The sequence below is a fragment of the Oncorhynchus kisutch genome, linkage group LG26 (genome assembly GCF_002021735.2).
Source record: "Oncorhynchus kisutch isolate 150728-3 linkage group LG26, Okis_V2, whole genome shotgun sequence".
Taxonomy (NCBI): domain Eukaryota; kingdom Metazoa; phylum Chordata; class Actinopteri; order Salmoniformes; family Salmonidae; genus Oncorhynchus; species Oncorhynchus kisutch.
The window spans coordinates 17,247,634-17,265,983 of record NC_034199.2 but is presented as its reverse complement, the minus strand read 5'-3'; the positions used below and the strand labels follow the sequence as shown (position 1 = coordinate 17,265,983).

Genomic DNA, 18,350 nt, shown 5'->3' with positions numbered 1-18,350 from the left:
CAGCTCATTCTGTGTGCGCTTCCAAAGGTAATGAACATGTGCTCTCCATCTTTAATTTTGCTGAGATGACTTTCCATAACGGGGTCAAATTTTGCCAGTAATTCAACCTCTTTTTTTTGTGTGTGTTTTTTTTAACCCCTTTTTCTCCCCAATTTCGTGGTATCCAATTGTTGTAGTAGCTACTATCTTGTCTCATCGCTACAACACCCGTACGGGCTCGGGAGAGACGAAGGTTGAAAGTCATGCGTCCTCCAATATACAACCCAACCAGCCGTACTGCTTCTTAATACAGCGCGCATCCAACCCGGAAGCCAGCCGCACCAATGTGTCGGAGGAAACACCGTGCACCTGGCAACCTTGGTTAGCACGCACTGCGCCCTGTCCGCCACAGGAGTCGCTGGTGCGCGATGGGACAAGGACATCCCCACCGACTAAGCCCTCCCTAACCCGGACGACGCTAGGCCAATTGTGCGTCGCCCCACAGACCTCCCGGTCGCGGCCGGTTACGACAGAGCCTGGGCACGAACCCAGGGACACTGATGGCACAGCTGGCACTGCAGTACAGCGCCCTTAACCACTGCGCCACCCGGGAGGCCCAATTCAACCTCTTTTAAGTCTTTTTTCCATTTGACAGCTGTCTTTGTAATACGCCTGAATGTAAACCTATTCAAGACTTGTCTTTAGGGAAAGAAAAACCCAGTCCTGGTTTGAATGGACATCTGCGCACTAACTCAGACCTCATAACGTTAAGGCTGGGGGCCAATCTGCTGGGTCATTTGGTGGAACAGCAACTGTTCTACTAGTATCTGATTCTGGCTGTACACCTCTGGTTGTGCTAGTACTGCCTGAGGCTGCCTGTACTTCACCTGGGTCTGTGTTAGTATTTGCTGAAGCCGGCTGTACTGGGTCTGTGTTAGTACTTGCTGAAGACCGCTGTACTGGGTCTGTGTTAGTACTTGCTGAAGACGCCTCTACTGGGTCTGTGTTAGTACTTGCTGAAGCCAGCTGTACTGGGTCTGTGTTAGTACTGGCTGAGGCTAGATGTGGATCAACTGTGTCTCTGCTGTTCCGGATGATGATCCAGCATCTCCTCTACTGACAAACTTAAGCAGAGCACATGTAAATTATAGATAACAATACTATTATGAAGATAGAGCCGGAGCCGAAGGCAGACGTTTTATGTGCCCCCAACTGATTGTATTTCTTTGTTTTTTAATCTGCGTTGTTTGTAAGTATTTTTTTAACTCTTTTTGTACATAATGTTGCCGCTACCGTCTCTTTTTTTTGTTTGTATTATTTATTTTTTTCACCTTTATTTAACCAGGTAGGCAAGTTGAGAACACCTTTATTTAACCAGGTAGGCAAGTTGAGAACACCTTTATTTAACCAGGTAGGCAAGTTGAGAACAAGTTCTCATTTACAACTGCGACCTGGCCAAGATAAAGCAAAGCAGTTCGACACATACAACGACACAGAGTTACACATGGAGTAAAACAAACATACAGTCAATAATACAGTATAAACAAGTCTATATACGATGTGAGCAAATGAGGTGAGATAAGGGAGGTAAAGGCAAAAAAAGGCCATGGTGGCAAAGTAAATGCAATATAGCAAGTAAAACACTGCAATGGTAGATTTGCAATGGAAGAATGTGCAAAGTAGAAATAAAAATAATGGGGTGCCATAAATAAATGAATTAAATACAGTAGGGAAAGAGGTAGTTGTTTGGGCTAAATTATAGGTGGGCTATGTACAGGTGCAGTAATCTGTGAGCGGCTCTGACAGTTGGTGCTTAAAGCTAGTGAGGGAGATAAGTGTTTCCAGTTTCAGAGATTTTTGTAGTTCGTTCCAGTCATTGGCAGCAGAGAACTGGAAGGAGAGGCGGCCAAAGAAATAATTGGTTTTGTGGGTGACTAGAGAGATATACCTGCTGGAGCGTGTGCTACAGGTGGGAGATGCTATGGTGACCAGCGAGCTGAGATAAGGGGGGACTTTACCTAGCAGGGTCTTATAGATGACATGGAGCCAGTGGGTTTGTCGACGAGTATGAAGCGAGGGCCAGCCAACGAGAGCGTACAGGTCGCAATGGTGGGTAGTATATGGGGCTTTGGTGACAAAACGGATTGCACTGTGATAGACTGCATCCAATTTGTTGAGTAGGGTATTGGAGGCTATTTTGTAAATGACATCGCCATAGTCGAGGATTGGTAGGATGGTCCGTTTTACAAGGGTATGTTTGGCAGCATGAGTGAAGGATGCTTTGTTGCGAAATAGGAAGCCAATTCTAGATTTAACTTTGGATTGGAGATGTTTGATATGGGTCTGGAAGGGGAGTTTACAGTCTAACCAGACACCTAAGTATTTGTAGTTGTTTACGTATTCTAAATCAGAGACATCCAGAGTAGTGATGTTGGACAGGCGGGCAGGTGCAGGTAGCGATCGGTTAAAGAGCATGCATTTAGTTTTACTTGTATTTAAGAGCAATTGGAGGCCATGGAAGGAGAGACAAAAATAACTTCTAGACATCAGGACAGATTACTCACCACGGACTAGCAGAGTCCTTTTTCTTCTTTCATGACTCTGACGAGCCCGAGGCGGAGGATATACGGCTCCCTCAGGAACAGGCCCTGACCCCAGTGATCTGTGTGAAGAGGAGGCGGAGAAAGAGAGGCCCGGAGAGCGAGCTGTCTTCTGAGAAGTCTGAGGTGATCGAATAAACCCCCACTTCCCTCAATTCTACTAGCCAACATGCAATCTTTGGACAATAAAATGGATGAGTTACTGGGAAGATTAAACTACCAACGGAACATTAAAAACGGTAAAATCTTATGCTTCACGGAGTCGTGGCTGAATGACGACAATATCAACATACAGCTGGCTGGTTATACGATGTGTGGCAGCGGTCTATGTATTTTTGTAAACAACAGCTGGTGCACGATATCTAAGGAAGTCTCGAGCTATTGCGTGGCTGAGATAAGCTGCAAACCTCACTACCTACCGAGATAGTTTTCATCTATATTCTTTATAGCTGTACATACCACCACAGTCAGAGGCTGGCACTAAGATAGCATTGAATGAACTGTATTCTGCGATAAGCAAACAAGAAAACGGTCACCCAGAGGCAGCTCTCCTGGTAAAAATTAAAGCAGGAAGCACCAGTGACTAGATCAATGAAAAAGTGGTCAGATGAAGCAGATGCTAAGCTACAGGACTGTTTTGCTAGCACAGACTGGAATATGTTCCGGGATTCCTCCAATGACATTGAGGAGTACACCACATCTGTCATTGGCTTCATCAATAAGTGCATCGATGACGTCGTCCCCACAGTGACCTTACGTACATACCCCAACCAGAAGCCATGGTTTACAGGCAGCATCTGCACTGAGCTAAAGGGCCAGATGGATTACCAGGACATGTACTGCGAGCATGCGCTGACCAACTAGCAAGTGTCTTCACTGACATTTTTAACCTCTCCCTGTCCAAGTCTGTAATACCAACATGTTTTAAGCAGCCCGCCATAGTGCCTGTGCCCAAGAACACTAAGGTAACCTGCCTAAATGACTACCTACCCGTAGCAGTCACGTCTGTAGACACGAAGTGCTTTGAAAGGCTGGTCATGGCTCACAACACCATCATCAACCGAGAAACTGTAGACCCGCTCCAATTTGCATACCGCCACAACAGATCTACAGATGATGCAGTTTCTATTGCACTCCACACTGCCCTTTCCCACCTGGACAAAAGGAACACCTATGTCAGAATGCCATTCACTGACTACAGCTCAGCGTTCAACACCATAGTGCCCTCAAAGCTCATCAATAAGCTAAGGACCCTGGGACTAAACACATCCCTCTGCAACTGGATCGTGAATTTCCTGATGGGCCGCATCCAGGTGGTAAGGCTAGGTAACAAGACATCTGCCACGCTGATCCTCAACACAGTGGCCCCTCAGTGGTGCGTGCTCAGCCCCCTCCTGTACTCCCTGTTCACTCATAACTGAACGGCCAGGCACGACTCCAACACCATCATTCAATTTGCCGATGATACAACAGTGGTAGGCCTGATCACCGACAACAACGAGACAGCCTATAGGGAAGAGGTCAGAGACCTGGCCGAGTGGTGCCAGGACAACAACCTCTCCCTCAACTTGATCAAGACAAAGGAGATGATTGTGGACTACAGGGAAAAGAGGACCGAGCACGCCCCCATTCTCATCTAATGGGCTGCAGGGGAGCAGGTTGAGAGCTTCAAGTTCCTTGGTGTCCACATCACCAACAAACTAACATGGTCCAAGCACACCATGACAGTCGTGAAGCGGGCAAGACAAAACCTATTCACCCTCAGGAGACTGAAAAGATTTGGCATGGGTCCTCAGATCCACAAGAGATTCTACAGCTGCACCATCGAGAGCATCCTGACTAGTTGCATCACTGCCTGGTATGGCAACTGCTCAGCCTCCGACCGCAAGGCACTACAGAGGGTAGTGCGAACGGCCCAGTACATCACTGGGGCCAAGCTTCCTTCCATCCAGGACCTCGATACCAGACGGTGTCAGAGGAAGGCCCTCATAGATTGTTCTCTCTGCTATCACACGGCAAGCGGTACCAGAGAACCAAGTCTAGGACCAAGAGGCTGCTAAACAGCTTCTATCCCCAAGCCATAATACTCCTGAACATCTAGTCAAATGGCTACCCAGACTATTCACATTGCCCCCCCCTCCACATCATTGCCGCTCTCTGTTGTCATCTATGCATAGTCACTTTAATTAACTCTACCTACATGTACATACTACCTCAACTAACAGGTGGCCCCGCATTTTGACTCTGTACCGGCAACCACCTGTAAATATTGTTATTTTATTTTTTACTGCTGCTCTTTAATTACTTGTTACTTTTATCTCTTATTCTTATCCATATTTTTTAAAACTGCACTGTTGGTTAGGGGCTCGTAAGTAAGCATTTCATTGTAAGGTTGTATTCGACGCATGTGAGTAATAACATTTGATTTGATTTGAAAAACGAAATACATGTATTTAAATTAAATACATTACAAGTACATCACAAGTATTTTGTAGTTTATTGTGATGCATTGATCTTTATGGAATTTTGTATCAGCATTTTGTCATTTTTGCCCATCCCAGAGAATAGAATTGAATGAGCAGAAATAGTGGCCAACTGTGACTATTGAAGCCCCTGGCTTTCAGTGAGGGAAAAAACACTTTTTTTGTCTTATCAAACTCCAAAATCAAGAAAATAACTGAAACATACAGCATAGTATCACTTATGTTTGGGGACTTGACACAGAATTCTAAAGTCTAGTTCGGTACAGGACGGGACAGGATCAACAGTCCACAGGAACGGGCAGTAGACCTAGGCTACACGATTAGGCTAATTATTTAGTAAGCAGTTTTATAGAATGTTTACATTTCCCCTTTGCTCATCCTTCTCCCAACAGTTGCCTGCCCAGCTGATAAAGGCCCAACTAAACCAACACATAAACTATAAAGGCTATAAAAACTAATTTCACACATATGCAGAAATGTATCTTCTGCCTTTCTCAACACCCTCCAACACATACTTTGAGTCAGATTCTCCTGGGTGGAGATCAATTTGGGGTTAGGGTAATGTGGGGTATCTAGCCCACCGGGTTAACTGCTCCCACCACTGTAATTCTCACAGAAACCCCTTTATGTCACCCCCCCAAAAACATTCAGCACACTCGCTGGCTTCCACTACTCTTGCTCAACTAAAAATGTTATGTCTCAAACAATAATAATCACTCAAACAAAACGATTCTGAGGTAAGTTGATCAAATGTTTCGTAATTTAGAAAAGTTATATATACAGTGCGTTCAGAAAGTATTCACAACCCTGGACTTTTTCAATATCTTGTTGTGTTACAGCTGGAATAAAAAAAAAAAAAAAATGTAAGTAAAAAATAAAAATCTGACAGTTTAAGCTAGAGATATCGGGAGTTTTTTTGTTGCATTGGATGCGTCTCAATCCACCGCATCCGCCTATGTTGCACTTCCACATCTGCGGTGAAAGGTGACAGAGCTAGAGAAGTGTTTGTCAGACCATGAGGCATCACGAAAATCGGTCTTCTTACAAAATTTGCTGTAGCGTCAGAACAGTTTGGCCTACGAACTTTCCTCTGTGGAAAGGTGAGACTGCTTTAGAACGCCCACAGGCCTCACAAGACTCGTCTGAAGGTCCCCGGTACCAGTTGAAAAAAATGGTGGAAGTTTATATGGAGACTGTTTAGTGCCAAAAATAAGGGGTTAAATACATGTAAAAAATATATATATTTCCAGATTTTTCGTATTTCTCTCAGATATAGGAGAGACACTTCAGAACAAATTTCCTTTTTGATTTTTTTGGGGGGGACTATCGGTTGTTATATGTAGTGAATCTGTTATTCAATGTGTTCGTATGGTCTTATAATATAAGACCATACGAACACATTTAATTTTTCATCAAATAATTGTTTTCCATTTTTACTGTTACTTCAAGGGGTCTTCAAATTCTAAATCAAATAGCTAAATAATCGTTGGTATGACCTTCTTAAAACAATTCCATATAGCTTAGTAGAACACCCTCCAATTTAGACAGGGCTTAGACACTTATGGGTTAAGTTGAGATTGTTTTGTCACTGGCCAACACACAATACCCCATAATGTCAAAGTTTTACAAATAAATAAAAATTGTAAAGCGGAAATGTCTTGAGTCAATAAGTATTCAACTCCTTTGCTATGGGAAGCCTAAATAAATTTAGGAGTCAAAATTTGCTTAACAAGTCACATAATAAATTGCAAGAATTTTTGAATGACTACCTCATCTCTGTACCCCACACATACGATTATCTATAAGGTTCCTCAGTCAAGCAGTGCATTTCAAACACAGATTCACCCACAAAGATCAGGGAGGTTTTCCAATGCCTCGCAGAGAAGGGCACATATTAGTAGAACAATTTTCCAAAAACCCTTTTCTAAACACAACATTTCGTTAAATAACAACAAAAGAGTAAACTGTAGACACCTATTTCCCTTCATAGTTTGTTTGCCTAAGCATGACCGTCACCCACATACCACATTTTATCCAAATGTTGCTTTTTTTTGTGTCAGCAATTGGACATTGTTCTTAGGGGGAGCTAGTTACCCCCACGTTACACCAAGTGCCTTGCTCGACAGGCACAAAGGCAGTTGTTCTATGGGGGAATAGGGCTCATCTCAATTCTCAAACTATCTTCCTCTGCTCCTTTCCTTTGTCTGCACTTATAAAATAAATTGAGATGTAAAAGCAACTCCCCATTTGCTTACTACCATATTCTTTTCATCCATCCTGTTTTTTCGTTTTTGGATTTGTGTCAATTACGTGAATAGACAAGGAGAGGAAACCACTTCAGACTATTGAGATGTACTCATTGATTCAATGCTCGGCCGCCAGACTAATTTTAGACTGTGTGTGCGCAATCCCTTCCACAGCAGCAGTGTCTCGAACTCCGAAATGGTTTGGCAGTCGTGGGCAGGTGAGAAATGACGTCAATGCAAACTTCTCTGAAATAGACGCGTTCAATATTACTTGCCCCATATAAATGTGATTACTATTGAACACATGTTTTTTGTTTGTCAATGTGTGACTTTAAACGACAGTTTATTCACCCGATGACAGTCGTCGCCAATTGGACACCTAAATGATGGACTCAAGAAGATAGGCTACATTCTATACAAGCGGTCTATCCTCCAACAACCTTGAAACTTTGAAACAATAATTTTGGTAAGAAAATATCTTTTGTCGATTAGTTTTCTTTTTTTTCCCTTCTTCTTAATAATATATGTATTTGTGTTCACAGGAATAACAGGCTTAGATATGTCCCTTTGGTGTTTCTTTACCATTTTAAGTTGAATAGAGAAAACAACAATTGAATGCGTGGTTACAAGAAGAAACGTTTCTAAGGACATGATACGTTTTGTCAGAGCTGCGGCAATGAAACAGCTTATTATTCTCCAGTCATATATTTCTCTCGGGCAATGTCTGTCTGGTCTGAGCACAGTTATACAGTTACAGGCTACCATTTATAATTGTATAGGCTACAGGGAATAGTGAAGTCATGTCTCCTGCTGTAGAGGCAGTAGCCAAATGGGCTATTATATATGTTCCAAGTCTTTCATATACCCTAGACCTAACAAAATGTAAGAGCTTGAACATCATACTCCGTCACTCGAAAACCAAGTATTTAGGATGTGAACACATAGCTCAACATTTATTTGTAACACTTTTTAAGCATGTCAAGGCATTTAGAATATCGATTCAAATGAGTCACAGTGTTTGGATTGTAATCACAAGTCAATTCCAGAACATGTTTACTCACTGTAAAGCTTTTTACACACATGAACATGTTTCTTCGGGACAAGGCATTTAGGTTTTAAACACAAGACACTTGGGTTGCTGTTCAAACGCTGTATTTGAAAATGTCCCAGTATGCCTTTGGAGTGAATGTGAGAGAAATCAACCCATGCCTGTGTTTGTTAGTGACAGAGACATCATTGTTTGCGTTCAATACTTTAGTGTGTAGTCATTCACAACCTTCAAATAACAATAACTGCTATTTTGATTTCACAAGACCATCTAAACTGGAACAACTATCTCAGTAACAGGCGCAATAAATCCAATCCCTTACAGTTTAGAAAAATTGTACAGTATAAGATTAATCAATCAATGTGCTTGAGGAAAAAAAAAAAGTTCATGGGAATTACCTTAATTAACACAGTCGAGTAACAACACCATGCGTTTTGAAAAGGTTTATTGAATCAAATGTCCTGTTCAGTTGTGCTGAAATGTAGGTAAGGTGACAGACATTCCGAATAAATGCCTTATCTGCTTTAACAAATTTTTTTAACCTTTATTTAACTAGGCAAGTCAGTTAAGAACAAATTCTTATTTTCAATGACGGCCTACCGGGGAACAGTGGGTTAACTGCCTGTTCAGGGTCAGCTCAGGGGTTTGAACTTGCAACCTTTCGGTTACTAGTCCAACACTCTAGGCTACCCTGCCGCCCCGGCACCCAAAGTGTTGTATTACTCCATTGTTTATGTTTTTGTTGTCGTTTGAGTCTTTGCTAACAAAAAAAGATACAGCTTCAAAATGTGTTTAGAACTATTATTGCAATCTTATGGACATGCCAGCCCACCTCCCATAGCTTGCCAAAATTGTCTGGGTCAGACATTTTTATTACACATTGTTCCTTTAATTCTGGTGGGGGTGAAAAACTGTTTCAGTCATCTCTCTCCCTCTCCCCCTCCCCCCATCCCCCAGGGAGATGGCGAGTGACGACCAGGTGGCCATCTTGACAGACGACGAGGAGGATCAGAAGAGGAAGTACGTCATGGCAGAGCCCTTCAACACCCTGTCCAAAACCTTGGATCAGATGGCAGCAGGTGCGGACACCACCGCTGCCTCCCAAGGTCCAGCATCACCCCCGACAGACACATCTGACACCCCCAGCAATGACTGCCTGGAGAGGAACTGCGTGCAGATCAACAACCACCTACTCATCTCCAAGGTCTTCTACTTCTTCTTCTATGCGGCCTATGGGTCCCTGCACCCGTTGCTGTCTGTCTACTACAAGCAACTGGGCATGACGCCCAGCCAGAGTGGCCTGCTGGTCGGGATTCGGTACTTCATAGAATTCTGCAGCGCCCCCTTTTGGGGGGTGGTGGCGGACCGCTTCAAGAAGGGCAAGGTGGTGCTGCTGTTCTCCGTCTTCTGCTGGTTGGTGTTCAACTGCGGCATCGGCTTCATCAAGCCTGCCTCCATGACCTGCGTGGAAAGGAAACCTACAGTCGTGTCCCCCACCAGTCCCGCCCAGATCGGTCCGTCGGCCAATCATAGCAGGAACCGCAGGGGTGCGAGTGGAGACTTTTTCCCCCTCCCTTTTGCATCAGACTCAGTTAGCGGTCCCCTGCACAGGTATGTGAGGAGCGATGGTGGTAATATCACTGGACCCAGTACTGTCACGGGACCTGTGCCTTCCTCCACCATCTCCACAACAATGTTGACATCTTCCCCCTCCACCTCCACCACCACCACCAAAACAAAAACAACAACAACAAAAACAGCAGCAACAACAACAGCCGGCTCAAAACCTGCCTCAAATCTGACCATGACCAAACCAACCACCACTACCAAAGTCTATGACATCATCTCCAACCACGACCAGGTCGAGACCATCTTCCTCCTGATCCTGCTGGTCATCATCATCGGCGAGTTCTTCAGTGCTCCGGCCATGACCATCGTGGACACGCGCACCCTGCAGTACCTGGGCCCCCACCGGGACCGCTATGGTCTGCAGAGGATGTGGGGCTCCCTGGGCTGGGGCCTGGCAATGCTGTGCGTGGGTATCTGGATCGACCACACCCACATCAAGCTCTTCATCCAGGGCACCGGCTGCATCGTGCCTGACTACAAGAACTACCAGATAGCTTTTATTGTCTTTGGTGTCCTGATGGCCGTTGCTTTTGTAGTGTCTACTCAGTTCTACTTTGAGAGTAGTACTAATGACCATCGGCCAATGGAGGCACGGGTGGAGGAGGATAAGAGACAGGAAATGGAATCTCCTCAAACGTCCAGTGGCGTTTCATCTCCCGAAGGGCACACGGTGGAATCGTTAGAATCTCAACGTTCCATCAGCCAACGGTTCCTTTACTGGGACCTCCTTCGGCTGCTGTGCAGTGTGCAATACGGCTCGGTGCTCTTCGTGGCCTGGTTCATGGGATTCGGCTACGGCTTCGTGTTCACTTTCCTCTACTGGCACCTAGAGGACCTAAAGGGGACCACCACGCTTTTTGGAGTCTGCTCGGTGCTGAGCCACATCTCGGAGCTGGTAGCCTACTTCACCAGCCACAAGCTCATCGAGCTCATCGGCCATATAAGGTATATCAAGGGGGCATGGGTCAAAAGCAATAGCCCGGTCCCAGATCTGTTTGTGTTTCTGTACGTCTTGTCAACTCCTGCGTGACAATAACCCTAGAAGTTAGCTAGACAGCACAAACTGATCTGGAACCATGCAACAAAAGCAAGGCCAAAATGAGATTATTCTAGTATAGTTGTATGCAAAGTCACAATATTATTTTATTTCTTTCAGTTTGATTGAATTCCACATAATAGCCAACTTTCTTGGAGATTTGATGGGATTTAGGCGTATCAGAAAGCATCATTTGTTCAGACTTTACACTTGTTTACTTTTTGTCAGTGAATTTAAATAACCTCAAGCATTCAGTGAATCGACAATCTATGTGAATTTCCTGCCCTGTCCCTGTGGGAACTTGACCAGTAAGCTGCGTGCTAGAGTGACACAATGAGTGAGTGGAGTGTAAGGGAGTTTCAGGGGTGATGTAGTAGCCTGCTAACGGAAGACGTAGGTGTGCTACATAGGCTATAGCAGACCGCCCAACAGCCTCAAACAAACGGTCAATTCATAGGATGAGACATTGGGAGAGCTCTGCTCTGTTAAATTTCTAAGAGGGAAACCTACTCCCTCCAGCTAGTGTGGTCTCTTTCTCTCTCTCTCGCTCTCTTTCTAAATTGTGATTTATTGTCTGTTTGGATTGGAGAGAGAGAGAGAGAGAGAGAGAGAGAGAGAGAGCAAAAGGAAGGGAGAGGAGGGAAAGGCAGAAACCCAGATGTTGACTAAGTGGGCATTGCCCAAATTGGCACACAGTTTGCAGAATGGACAAGCTGTTTTTTCTTTAGACATTTGCTATTTTCCAAAGCTTTAAATGCAGTGTTTTGCTTAAGGGAAAGGAAAGAAACATTGGTAAACAGGAAGACCCATCCTGAGAGCTCAGAGGATTTTTTTGTCAGTTCTTCCGTCTCCCGTCTGCCCTGTGATATTTCTCAGGCGGGTGACACTTGCCAAATCACCCACGCCTATCTATGAACAGGATGAATCATTTGTAATAACAAGGGTTAGCCAAGGGCTGGTCTCCCAGTACAAAGCTACAATGTGCCGCTTATGTTATTCAAATATGGTTGTTTTAAGTGCAGCCAGAGCAGTTTCCTAGACAATGGGAAAGTCTCTAACCATTGCATTCATATTATCAACAAACTATAAACTAACTATGGATTAGTTTGCAAAAAGCACTGTATGCAGTACTAATACAGGTACATGTGTAAAAACAACTAACATTTACACCAATATTTATACTTTTTACAATGCCATCAGCATTGTAGAGAATGAATGGACAGTGCTGTGCTGAATCGATGGAGGAGAGCTCTGCTCTTCTCCCACAGAGTTTCACTGTGTGTGTGTGGTGTGTGTGTCTGGACTCTGTCAGATCTTTGTTTGATGGCCTGGTTTCTGCCTGGGCTGCTGGCAGGGCCTGTGGAAGCCTTTTGTTCCTCTGGGGACGTGTGTGCGTATAACCCAATCCTGTCCATTACTTCAGCATGAGGCTCTCCATTGATCTCCTGAACTAAATGCCTGTGCGGATCGATTGGTGAGCACAGAAACACTGCGCAGGGGCTTTTCATATTAGGCTGTTATTCAAATAGCCTGTCTCACGCTAAGATTTGCATGGGTATCTCTCCATGTCTGAGATTTACATGGGGCATAAGACTATGTGGAGATAAATACGGAAATAGTCGTTGCTGTCTGTGTCTGTTTGTGTCTGTGTCTGTTTGTGTCTGTGTATGGTAACACATCGACCAGTTAGATGACTGCTGTGTGTATGAGTCTGTGCATGCCTCCTTTCCTGTCCAGCTCTAGTCTCTGTGCAGCAGTTATCTGGTCCTTGTGACTGGTCCTAGTGTTGTCAGACAGAGCCTGCCCCGGGGTTAGAATGACTCACTGTATGACACAGGCTTAAAGAGCCACACACACCGAGCTCGAAAATAGCCCATGAGAGAAAAAGCCTAAAACAGTACCTATAGCATTGCATGTCCAAGGTCAATATATGTAAAATATGCATACAGTATGTAAACTGGAATTGTTAAATGTGTCAGTATATTTGCATAATGTTTTTGTAGTTGTAATGTGTTCATGTCCACATACACTGAGTATACACAACACACACTCCAGGTGAATCCAGGTGAAAGCTATGATCCCTTATTGATGTCACTTGTTGAATCCACTTCAATCAGTAGATTAATAGGTTAAAGAAGGATTTTTAAGCCTTGAGACACTTGAGACATTGATTGTGTACATGTGCCATTCAGGAATGTTGAATGGGCAAGACAAAAGATTGAAGTGCCTTTGAACAGGGTATTGGTAGTAGGTGTCATGCGCCTTTGTTTGTTTCAAGGACTGCAACACTGCTGGGTTTTTCATGCTAACTATTCATTCATAGTTTCCCATGTGTATCAAGAATGGTCCCCCACCGAAAGGGCATCCAGCCAACTTGACACAACTGTGGGAAGCATTCCAGTCAACATGGGCCAGCATCCCTGTGGAACACTTTTGACACCTTGTAGAGTGCATGTCCCGACGAATTGAAGCTGTTCGGAGGGGGAAAAAAAGGGGGGAGGGTGCAACTCAATATTAGGAAGGTGTTCCTAATGTTTGGTATACTCAGTGTGGGGGGGGGAAGGGGAGTATGGTGAATCAGGTCAAGGGTTTGATTGGACAGGATGTTGTCATAGGAGACGGGCACCAAACATCCAACAGTGTGGGAATGAAGGACATAGAAGTCTGTTCAGAATGATATAGAAGTCTGCTCAGAATGATATAGATTGATATATGATATTGGATTTAACCTCTAAGCTTTGGCCTTACTTTCACCTGCAACTCCTTTGATATGTAATAACTTGCTATAGCTTTAGGATAGTTTTAGGGTTATGTTGGGGAGTGGTGGATGGTTAGTTAAACAAAGAGGTGAAAGTTCATCATCTATAAACCATCTGTAGTGTACGATTGAAGTAGTGTTATCCGACCTTCTCCTCCTCCCCTTTTCCTCCCCAGGGTGCTGTACATCGGGCTGGCCTGCAACACGGCCCGCTATCTGTACATTTCCTACCTGGAGAACGCCTGGGTTGTCCTGCCCATGGAGGTCCTTCAAGGTGAGGCTACACCGGGTCTCGGGCCTCGCAACGCATGCGATATCTATTGACTTAGCTTAGCATAAATGTTGACATTAGATTGAAAGGAGGAGGAAGTAGTGTTTGGACTGGGAGCCCTCAGTGCACTTACGCTGTTGCCATGTTGCCTCTCAGAGTTCAATTCAGGAAAGGATAGCTCCCCTCAATGACAAGAAAAGCTTGTCCTTCGCCTGGAAAACGCCCCTTTCCTCCGTATCTAGACTACTCTGATAGCCACATTTAGGCCATGAATTACAACGTTGCAGCTATACACGAATAAGTAACATTGAAGGATGCTTATAATGATTGTAATCATTCACTAGAGGTGTAACAACACCAAATAACTATGTTTAGAGACACACACAATCTCATTTCAAAATCTCCACAATTCTAAAGGAAGTGGTATGACCGTAATAGACAAGACACAAGTGATGGCCGCAGCTCTGGTCTGGGAGGATAGTGACGATATGGGCTAGCTAAAGAGCTGAATAGGGGGCGAGGCAAGCCAGACAGGGCTAAGGAGGGTATGGTAGCAGGTTTGATGGCTTTGTCCTATTATTGGTAGCTATACAATGAGAAAACGAGGCGTGTTGGATGTAAACTGGCTAGTTGAGCCAGTTCAAACATGACACACCCAAGCGAGTGTTAATGACTATGGTTAAGTCCACTCTCTCTCGCCTGTCACCTGCCACGAACACACACAGGACATGTCCTCCCTTTGACATCAATTAGAAAATGTCTCCCAAAATGTATTTATTTTCCCTCCCAAATGGTGTTGTATACAGCTTTTAATGAAAACAAATGACAGTTTAACGGGTCTGCTTGTTTGTTTCTGGTTATATACAAAGATGTGAAAGGGACTTCATTTAAATGTTTGTTTGTTCTACAGATGTTTCTTTTCATGACCCGCTACTGTATATCTCTGGGGGGAGGTTTCATGATATTAAATTAACAAGCCAATAACTTGTCCTAATCGTATTACTCCCTGCCCTGACCTAGTGTAACGACGTAATGCGTATTTGTGGAGATGTGCCCGGGTGTGCGTTTCTCTCTGGCACTCAGTCTCTCTGTATCTCTGTGTATCTAGGTGTGACCCATGCCTCAGTGTGGGCAGCGTGTATCTCCTACCTGAGTGCTGCTGTACCTCCAGAGCTGAGGACCTCTGCCCAGGGTATCCTCCAGGGCCTGCACCTGGGGCTGGGCCGGGGCTGTGGGGCCATGGTGGGGGGAGTGTTTGTCAACTTCTTTGGTAAGAGCCACTGTGATGGAAAAACCCCAGCTGGATTGTATCGAAGTTGCATTGAATTGAATTGCGTGTCTCCCAGTTCAACCAATGAGAGATGGAACTATTGTCACTTGTTAAAAGGTACAATTTGTTAAATGTGCATTAATTTAAATGACCATTGAGAAGAGCAGTAATCCGGATTATACCTTCGACGGTGACTTCTACATGACCAACTCACAGTCATAGTGGTCCCACATGCCTTTTCAAAAGGTTTTACAACACCTCCCCTCCTTATAAACATGCCCTGTCCTCTGTGGTTTTCATAAAATAATCCAGGTCTTAACTCTTAATAAACTACCACCAGTCCCATCTAAATCGTAAGGATAGGAATTTTATGGTCTGGAATGTATTTGGCTGCACTCTCAGAATAACAACTCTGTGTCTCTCTCTCTATGCTCTGAAATATGTTTTTTTTTGGGGGGGGGGGGGGGGGGGTGTAAAATATATCCCTTACAGTGCTGAAATTGATATTTATTTTCAGTTTCATATGAAAAGCTATGAGTGAAATACATAAATGTATTTGAAGATTTTGTTTCCAAAGCCTAAGGAACTCAAACTCAATGCTGGACCTCAAAGCCAGTTCCACTGCATTCTTTCATTGTTCCCTTCTAATCAGGGACTGATTTAGACCTGGGACACCAGATATGTGCAATTAATTATCAGGTAGAACAGAAAACCAGCAGGCTTCAGACCTCATAGGGTAAGAGTTGAATACCCCTGGCCTAGGGAGTAAGGGCTAGGGGTTGATTTTGGAATTAAGAAATACTGTGAACACCTTTGTCTATTTGGGTTATGGTTTAGGAGCAGCCCACACCTTCAGAGGGATAGGAATCGCCTCCCTCGTCATCCTCCTCCTCTTCGCTCTCATCCAATGGCTGGCTGTGCAGAGTGGGGAGAAACGTATGTGTTAATAAAGTTGATCCTATCCTACCCTGTCTGCTTCAGACTGTGCCTCTGCATGGGCAGAAAAACAGCATTTGCTGCACCTATTATGCCCCTTAATGGAGAAGTGACTGGCTCCCAATGTGGCAAGCATAACATGTACTACCACTAACTTTAAATCCAGTTTTTCTATCAGCAACTGAGATATTCAGACATTAGAATGCTGAATGAATCATGTTTAGGATGTCAATAATAGCAGTAGTTGTTAGGCCAGACATCTTAGCAGAATAAGCATTTTTAATCGTTATGAAAAATGTTGCTTACGTTGTTTTCCAGATACCAAAATGCTGGCGGAGAACATTCCCGTCCCCTCCAGTCCTGTTCCCATAGCAACCATCGACGTTATCCAATCAGATAACGTCGCCGCAACAACGCCACCACCAAGGAAGACCAAGCACCAGGAGGAGCAGGAGGACATGAGCAAGCCCGCCTGGGTGGTGTCCGCCTCGCCCTGGGTCTCCCTGGCCTTCGCCCTGCACCAGATCAGAGAGATCGCTGTCCTGGCCAGGAGCAGCCCTGCCAACAACCATCAGCCGCTCAAGGTAGGTAGACAGGGTGGCAGCTCGTGGGGTTTAGGCATAGACTTCTAGGTTCAGGCTGTGATTTGAGGCTGGGCCCAAAGGTGCATGTCACTGGGCAGAGAATGAAACAGTAGGTAGTTTTATGTGGAACACAGGTGGTTTATCTAGGGATTTGTGCACGTTCCAGCCAAGGTTCCATGTTGTATAATGTCCTCCTGAGAATTGTCTTTTTTATGTCATGTGTCCCATTTTGAAGAAAGGTGAGAATATAATACCTGCCTTTAGAACTGTATTTTATGAGGGTATTTTTGCATATCTGTGCCAAGTACTATACTTAGAGTATTACAAATAACTATGATGCAACACTTTACCTTTTCTCTGTTTGGTAGGAGATCAATGAGATAAGCATAGATGAACCAACAGAGGAAACCTCCCAGTCCTCATCTCAAGACCCCCCCAGCAGGTCCCCACAGATGGGACCCTCTCAGGGGGGAACCCCCCTACCTGACCAGGATCCCCCTATGCCTGCGGACCAACCACCCCTCCCCACTGGCCACACACAGTAAAGAGGGAACACATTGCACATTTTGAGGAACTGTCCCCAGTCAAGTGCTGGCGCAAGACCAGTTATTAAAAGAGTGAAGAGTATGATTTTACAGACTGGACAGAAGAAAAATACAGGCCAAAATGAGAGGTTATATTTTTCCTCTTAGCAGAGGACTTAACCAGTGCCTTTAGGGATCTGAGGAAAAGCTCTTGCCTTGAAGTAGCTACTGTTGCACTTTCAAATGGATGTAAAAATTGTAAGTTATTTTTTTAAACTTGGAAATCTGGATATTAGGTTTGATTGAATAGGGTTATATTTGTCTCAATGGCCCTCAAACTGATCAAGTGCCTGAGCCTCGTCATAGGTTGGTGATTCACACTCATGCAGAAGTGACACACTCAATCTAAATAGCCATGTGTGTAATGGCTGCTTACATAGAGTTTAGGGGCACGTTCAATAAGAAAACGTTGTGGAACATTGCAGATAGAAATGTTATGATTGGAACTGACAGAAAGTCAGAGAGACATGTTTGTTCTACATACTAGGCTGTATCTGGAACAAGTTGCTCTCCTGAATGTGGCCCTGCTATTACATGTAAATGTTTACTGTGTCTAGTCTGACTATCAACCACTGATGCCGTGGAAAAATACTTATTTAAAAAAGGTTTATGAAGTGATCGTGTCAGATCTGATATCCACCAGGCTTTCAGGGTCTGTAATGTCTATTTAACTATAACTCCATTAGTTGTGGAGCCCCCCCCCCCCCCCCCCCCCCCCCCCTCTCTGTGAATGTATTTTCACATGCATATTTGTCTAATGCCTGGCCAAAATTTCACAAACATAAAATATTTAACTACAGTCTTATTTAGACAGAAATTGCAAGTATGTCAAACTGCTTTCCTCCAGGACTATCTAAAAATGTTCAGACGTTGTAATGACCTGAGCATTTTACATGGCATGGCTTGTCTGCTGCGTAGCCTAAGTC

The 18,350-nt window shown here is 44.3% G+C and overlaps 1 protein-coding gene across 1 annotated transcript; it reads left to right on the top strand.

Annotated features, from left to right (window-relative positions):
- The first annotated feature begins 7,450 nt into the window (after nt 1–7,450).
- On the top strand, nt 7,451–18,032 carry mfsd6b (major facilitator superfamily domain containing 6b). Its single transcript, XM_020461548.2, has 8 exons — nt 7,451–7,526; nt 7,651–7,774; nt 9,314–10,930; nt 13,956–14,053; nt 15,159–15,320; nt 16,158–16,256; nt 16,575–16,840; nt 17,209–18,032. The coding sequence occupies exons 3-8, from the start codon at nt 9,318–9,320 to the stop codon at nt 17,383–17,385; spliced, it is 2,415 nt and encodes an 804-aa protein (XP_020317137.1). The 5' UTR covers nt 7,451–7,526; nt 7,651–7,774; nt 9,314–9,317; the 3' UTR covers nt 17,386–18,032.
- The last annotated feature ends 318 nt before the right edge of the window (nt 18,033–18,350 follow it).

What these genes read in the sequence shown, in the direction of transcription:
- mfsd6b (XM_020461548.2), top strand. Translation starts at nt 9,318, where the DNA reads ATGGCGAGTGACGACCAGGTGGCCATCTTGACAGACGACGAGGAGGAT. An exon ending in AGTGTTTGTCAACTTCTTTG is followed by an intron (nt 15,321 to 16,157) that starts GTAAGAGCCACT and finishes GTTATGGTTTAG; the next exon opens with GAGCAGCCCACACCTTCAGA. An exon ending in ACAACCATCAGCCGCTCAAG is followed by an intron (nt 16,841 to 17,208) that starts GTAGGTAGACAG and finishes TCTGTTTGGTAG; the next exon opens with GAGATCAATGAGATAAGCAT.